At 49.1% G+C, this 7,224-nt stretch overlaps 1 protein-coding gene across 4 annotated transcripts; it reads left to right on the top strand.

Moving 5' to 3' along the window:
• The first annotated feature begins 299 nt into the window (after nt 1–299).
• Nucleotides 300–6,986, top strand: LOC125629165 (uncharacterized). Of its 4 annotated transcripts, none has more exons than XM_048834480.2 (4): nt 300–476; nt 1,624–1,783; nt 5,027–5,140; nt 5,474–6,986. In XM_048834480.2, the coding sequence occupies exons 2-4, from the start codon at nt 1,645–1,647 to the stop codon at nt 6,511–6,513; spliced, it is 1,293 nt and encodes a 430-aa protein (XP_048690437.1). In that variant the 5' UTR covers nt 300–476; nt 1,624–1,644; the 3' UTR covers nt 6,514–6,986. The 4 variants fall into 4 exon arrangements, with proteins under 4 accessions (XP_048690437.1, XP_048690436.1, XP_048690439.1 ...); XM_048834479.2 differs by having other exon boundaries at nt 5,471–6,986; XM_048834482.2 differs by lacking the exon at nt 5,027–5,140.
• The last annotated feature ends 238 nt before the right edge of the window (nt 6,987–7,224 follow it).

Raw genomic sequence — 7,224 nt, 5'->3', positions numbered from 1 at the left:
TACAAGGAGTGGGGACTGCTGCTGGTGGGAATATACAATAAATTACTCCAGGGCTGATGGGCACCTGGTCCCTGGGGTACCCGTAGCTGTGGATGGTTGCAGGTGACACATTTCTCTGCGACTGTGTCTAATTTTTGGCTCAAGGCTCCTGCTATTTTCAGGAAGGAGAGCGGGCTTCTGGCTAGCGTCAGGCAGCGGAGGGGTTAACCTGTGGTCCCAGCCCGCGCTGCTTGTTGCTAAGGGCGGGGAAGTTCCTCTGGATCTTGCAGCTCCGGGGCTGAGCTTCCCGGGTCAGACGCTGCCGCCGCCTCCATCGTGAGCCGGAGCCCGGGCTGAGCCGCTGCCGCTGCCCAGCGGGGTGTGTGCGGGGAGAGCCCTTCCCCAGCGCCCCTCGGGGCCCAGCCGCGGGACTTTCTCCGGGGGCTGGAAGCAGCCCCGGGCTCTGCCGACACCAGCCCCTGAGCCGGAGCCTGCAGGTGAGGGGAGAGACCCGGGGGAAGGGCTGGGCAGGAAAGTGACTCTGCGCCAGGGTGACCAGACAGCAAGTGTGAAAAATCGGGACAGGTGGGGGGTAATAGGTCTCTATATAAGAAAAAGCCCCAAATATCGGGACTGTCCCTATAAAATCGGGACAGGTGGGGGGTAATAGGTCTCTATATAAGAAAAAGCCCCAAATATCGGGACTGTCCCTATAAAATCGGGACATCTGGACACCCTACTCTGCACCAAGGGCCCCTCCTCACCCCAGCTCTGCTCCTGGGGGAGGGGCGGGGGTCTGCGAGTCCCGGAGCTGCTGCCCTCTCTGACCCCCCCAGGCTCTGCCCCCCTGAGCGCCTGCAGGAGCCGAGCCAGCGCCGGGAGGGAGAGTGAATGCCCCCAGGCAGAGGAAGTAAGTAGTGCCACCTTTATTAATAACAGCCCTAGCACAACCCCCCCCCCCCCCAGCCCAAGTTCCAGGTTGTGGGAATGTGCTAATACACGCCAGGGGGGTGGGTTAGAAGCAGTCCAGGCACTTTTGATTAAGGGCAGTGGTGTATCGTTGGGTCTATCTTTAAAAATGAATATGCTGAAAGACTGAAAGGTGACTTTATTACACTGTATAACTACCATCATGAAGAGAAAATGTGTACTCAAGGGCTCTTTAGTCTTGCAGCTGAAAGCTTAGCACGAACAAGCAGCTGGAAGCTGAAGCTAGAGGTAATCAAATCAGAAATTTGTCACAAATATTTAATCATGAAGGTAATTACCACTGGTAAAAATGACCAAAGGAAGTAGTGGATTTTCCATCGCTTGATGTTTTCAGATCAACACTAGATGAACTTCCCAAAAATCAGGCTTTAGGTACATACTGGGATAATTTAATGGCCTGTGATATACAGGAGGTCAGTTTAGATGATCTAATGGTACCTTCTGACCTTAAAGTCTCTGAATCTATGACTCTTAAATTCTCATCCCACAAATACTCTCACACATGTTTAATATTAAAGCATCAGAAAGCTGCGAAAAGCAGCCTTTCAACAGTATCAATGCTCAAAACTGAACCCCCATGGTGCAAACTGAAGCCTCCCCTGTTGCCCTTCTCATGCGGACAGGCTGGAAAATAACATCCACATTTTGCTCCAGATTGTCCCATCAACCTGGGACATGGCTGCAACGGATCCAATGACCTTCGAGGAGGTGGCTGTGCATTTCTCCGAGGAGGAATGGGCTCTGCTGGACCCGTGTCAGAGAGCCCTCTACAGGGACGTCATGCAGGAGAATTATGAGACTGTGACCTCACTGGGTAAGGATTTCCGTTCCCTTGGTTATTAGACAATTTGGAGTCTCTGAAGCATCTGGGGGCAGAGTGAGGGTTAATGAAGTACTTTATGGTCTGGAAGTGTTCTGTGGGGCATATCACTATAGTAGAAAACAGTGAGGAGAGCTCTTCTTGTGTTTGAGGCATGGCCCTGGATCTCAGGAGAGATGGCTTCAGTTCCTGGCATAACCACAGGCTCCGTGTCTGAGCTCTTCTAATTCACTAAGTCTGTGGCTTTCAAAGGGACTCGGGAGAGCTAGACACAGATGCCCCATTAGGTATGTCTTCACTGCAGTTAGACACTTGGATAATAAAGTGGAGAGTGTGTTTATCAAATCTGCGGATAACACCAGACTGGGAGGGATTACAAGCACTTTGGAGGACGGGATTATAATTAAAAATGACCTTGACAAATTGAAGAACTGGTCTGATTTAACAAGATGAAATTTAGTAACGACAAGTCGCAGGGCAAGCACACCCCATCCCCCTGTTGGGGCAGGGTAGGGGCTGTTATAGCCCCGCTGCTGAGTTCTCCTGACCACCCTTAGCCTCAGGGTGTTGCAGCCTAATGGCCAGAGTCAATATAAGTGCCCCCTATTTTGGATGGGGGACTGCATGGCCTGATGGCCAATGGGGAGAAGTGGGCCATCACCTGGGGGTGGGTGGCAGCTGTGGTAAGGGGACCCAGGCCCTCCCTACTCCACTGGGTCCCAGCCCAGGGCCCTGGTGAATGTGAATGTGCGGCGCTGCTATGGGTACCCGCATGGCCCCACAGTATGCCAACATTTTTATGGCTGATTTAGAACAACGCTTCCTCAGCTCTCGTTCCCTAATGCCCCTACTCTACTTGCGCTATATTGATGACATCTTCATCATCTGGACCCATGGAAAAGAAGCCCTTGAGGAATTCCACCATGATTTCAACAATTTCCATCCCACCATCAACCTCAGCCAGGTCCAGTCCACACAAGAGATCCACTTCCTGGACACTACAGTGCTAATAAACAGTGGTCACATAAACACCACCCTATACCGGAAACCTACTGACCGCTATTCATACCTGCATGCCTCCAGCTTTCACCCTGATCTGCTGATCTGAAGGTATACATTGTCCCCAAATGTAAAATAGTTATGGGAAAGGACAAAGTCACAAAGTTCAGCCACCAGGTTAGCCGTGACACTTACATGCCTCCAGCTTTCACCCTGACCACACCACACGATCCATCGTCTACAGCCAAGCTCTGCGATACAACAGCATTTGCTCCAACCCCTCAGACAGAGACAAACACCTACAAGATCTCTATCAAGCATTCTTACAACTATAATACCCACCTGCAGAAGTGAAGAAACAGATTGATAGAGCCAGAAGAGTTCCCAGAAGTCACCTACTACAGGACAGGCCTAACAAAGAAAATAACAGAACGCCACTAGCCGTCACCTTCAGTCCCCAACTAAAACCCCTCCAACGCATTATTAAGGATCTATAACCTATCCTGAAGGATGACCCAACACTCTCACAAATCTTGGGAGACAGGCCAGTCCTTGCCTACAGACAGCCCCCCAAACTGAAGCAAATACTCACCAACAACCACATACCACACAACAGAACCACTAACCCAGGAACCTAACCTTGCAACAAAGCCCGTTGCCAGCTGTGCCCACATATCTATTCAGGGGACACCATCACAGGGCCTAATAACATCAGCCACACTATCAGAGGCTCGTTCACCTGCACATCCACCAATGTGGTATATGCCATCATGTGCCAGCAATGCCCCTCTGCCATGTACATTGGTCAAACTGGACAGTCTCTACGTAAAAGAATAAATGGACACAAATCAGATGTCAAGAATTATAACATTCATAAACCAGTCGGAGAACACTTCAATCTCTCTGGTCACGCAATTACAGACATGAAGGTCGCTATCTTACAACAAAAAAACTTCAAATCCAGACTCCAGCGAGAAACTGCTGAATTGGAATTCATTTGCAAATTGGATACTATTAATTTAGGCTTAAATAGAGACTGGGAGTGGCTAAGTCATTATGCAAGGTAGCCTATTTCCCCTTGTTTTTTCCTACCCCCCCCCCGCCCAGACATTCTGGTTAAACTTGGATTTATGCTGGAAATGGCCCACCTTGATTATCATACACATTGTAAGGAGAGTGGTCAGTTTGGATGAGCTATTACCAGTAGGAGAGTGAGTTTGTGTGTGTGTGTGTGTTTTGGGGGTGGAGAGGTGAGAACCTGGCTTTGTGCTGGAAATGGCCCAACTTGATTATCATACACATTGTAAGGACAGTGATCACTTTAGATAAGCTATTACCAGCAGGAGAGTGGGGTGGGATGAGGTATTGTTTCATGGTCTCTGTGTATATAATGTCTTCTGCAGTTTCCACAGTATGCATCCGATGAAGTGAGCTGTAGCTCACGAAAGCTTATGCTCAAATAAATTGGTTAGTCTCTAAGGTGCCACAAGTACTCCTTTTCTTTTTACTGATGTGACTGGGGCTTCAGGGCCTGGAGCACATCTGTTGTCAACCTGCAAGGCAAAGGTAGGACTGGTGTATCCTAGAGGACACTTGACACAGTCTTTACCTCATCTCTAGTTTCCTAATTTATCTTCTCCATTGTTAGTAAATGATTCTCCCTCCCCAGGGTGTTCTCCCTCTTATCTTAGCTGGCACAGATATTCTGTCTTTTTAGCCTACTGACCTATAGTCTTATTTTATTTAGCAACAATCTGTTTACCCTCCCTAATCCCATCCTCCAAGTAATGGGGCCTCCCCCCATGTGTCAATTACTCATGTCAGGACAGGCCTCTGCTACCCAGATAAGACTCCCTCATGCTGGAGGCTGGTGATAACAAGGTGACTCACAGCCCTGGATGTCCTGAGATGCATTATGGGGGTGGGGTGGATTGGCTGAAAACTGGTTATACCCCAGATAGCTAAAGAGTGTAGCAATTCTGCTCAACTCACCATGGGAATAAATTAAGGGCGTTCTTTGGGCAGACTGGATGAATCCTTGCTCCAGATTAGTGTGTCACCATGGGCTATTGTATGATTTATAGCCCTATCTCTCTAGGATGGGGGTGGGGAGAGGAAGGAGCCTCTCTGGGCAGGCTATTCAAATCCTGGGTCTGGAACTACTAATAGTCCTGACCTTATGAACAAGATCAACACTTGTGTCCTTCCCCTCCACCACCACCCCCCGCCCCGATACAGGATTTCCAATTCCCAAGCCTGACGTGATCTCCCGACTGGAACAAGGGGAGGAGCCGTGGGTCCCCAATCTCCAGGGCTATGAGGAAAGGGAGATCCTGAGAGAAGCCCACATAGGTAAGGAAACAGCTAAACTGACTGAGAAACCAATTCTTGTATCCTCATGGCAGACGTCACTCACAGGTTTTCATCAAGCTTGCCTGACCCTTCAGCCCCTGCCTTCATCTATATTCAGAGGATGTAGAGGAAGGATGAGTCCCCTCCTCTCTCTCCTCTTGAGGAAAGGGTTTGAAAGGATAGGGTGGATTCAGCTCCTGACATTTCAATCTCCCCAGCAGTTGTGTGTTTGTTCCCCCATTTTCTCTTTCTCTTTCTGAGGTTTCTTTCCCCTCCCACTCTGCCCCAGCACAGGCAGTGACTCCTGTCTGCATTCTCTCTCTGTCCCAGCAGGTAATGCGACACTGAGTAAGAACAAGGAGAATCCTCAACAGCAAGTTCCTGAGCAGGTAGATTTGCACAGGACGGTATCAGGGAAAGCCAACGGGGATGTTTCCCAGAATCCTGATCATGTATATGCCTGGGATAGTCAGCACAGGCCAGAGAGGCAGCAGGGAAACCAGCCAAGGGAGAGACACAGTAAATCCACTCAGAAGAGAAGAGGGGACAACCAAATCAAAGATATTGCTCAGCAGAGAGTCCCCACAGAAGAGAGACCCTACACATGCAGTGATTGTGGGAAAAGCTTCCGGTGGAGATCAGCCCTTATTACTCACCAGAGAATCCACACAGGAGAAAAACCCTACAAGTGCCCTGACTGTGAAAAAAGCTTCAGACAGATCTCAGCCCTCACCTATCATCAGATAATCCACGTGGGAGAGAAACCCTATAACTGCCCTGACTGTGGGAAAAGCTTCAATCAGAGCTCACACCTTATTAAGCATCAAAGAATCCACACTGGTGAGAAACCCTATAACTGCCCCGACTGCAGGAAAAGCTTCAGTCAGAGCTCACACCTCATTATTCACCGGAGAATCCACACGGGGGAGAAGCCTTTTAAATGCCTGGAATGTGGGAAAAGCTTCAGTGTGAGCTCACACCTTGCTGCACATGAGAGAATCCACAGGGGAGAGAAGCCTTATAGGTGCCCCAACTGTGAGAAAAGCTTTAGTCAGAGCTCATACCTCATTATTCACCAGAGAAGCCACACAGGGGAGAAACCCTTTAAATGTCCAGAATGTGGGAAAAGCTTCAGTGCAAGCTCAAACCTTGCTGCACATCAGAGAATCCACAAGGGAGAGAAGCCCTATAGGTGCCCCAACTGTGAGAAAAGCTTCAGTCAGAGCTCAGCCCGCACTAATCACCAGAGAATCCACACAGGAGAGAGACCCTACCGATGCAATCAGTGTGAGAACAGCTTTAGTCAGAGCTCAAACCTTATTTCACATCAGAGAATCCACACAGAACACAAACAGAAGAATTGTCCTGGCTAGGGATGGGCCAAGTGAATAACACTTTTGCCAATTCCCCTGAATCTCAGAAGGGTCAGGCCAGGCTGGAGTGGCCATGCAATGAGGACATGCATCAGTTACTAAAGCAGAGAATGAAAGCACCTGTTAGGGGGCTTATTTCTTCACCCACTTACTTCCCTGGTCCTTCTCACATGAACAGAGAGCAACAATACCCGAAGTCCAAAGGTGCAAACAATTTTATGTTTATTGGGGTGAACTTCCAGCAAGCATGATTCCACTTTCCTTCCTTAGTGTCCCCCTTCCCAGCTCTGACACCACAGAGCTTTACACCTGTGTCCCTGTTCCCATTCCCGCCCTTAGCCAAACATGATTCCAATTTCCCCACCCCCATTCCAAAATCATGAAGCAGGTCCTCAAAGAATCAATCCTGAAGCACTTGCATGAGAGGAAAGTGATCAGGAACAGCCAGCATGGATTCACCAAGGGAAGGTCATGCCTGACTAATCTAATCGCCTTTTATGATGAGATTACTGGTTCTGTGGATGAAGGGAAAGCAGTGGATGTATTGTTTCTTGACTTTAGCAAAGCTTTTGACACGGTCTCCCACAGTATTCTTGTCAGCAAGTTAAGGAAGTATGGGCTGGATGAATGCACTACAAGGTGGGTAGAAAGCTGGCTAGATTGTCGGGCTCAACGGGTAGTGATCAATGGCTCCATATCTAGTTGGCAGCC

The sequence above is a fragment of the Caretta caretta genome, chromosome 14, assembly GCF_965140235.1.
Source record: "Caretta caretta isolate rCarCar2 chromosome 14, rCarCar1.hap1, whole genome shotgun sequence".
Taxonomy (NCBI): domain Eukaryota; kingdom Metazoa; phylum Chordata; order Testudines; family Cheloniidae; genus Caretta; species Caretta caretta.
The sequence above is the reverse complement of the archived record's forward strand: the minus strand, read 5'-3'. Positions and strand labels throughout refer to the sequence as shown.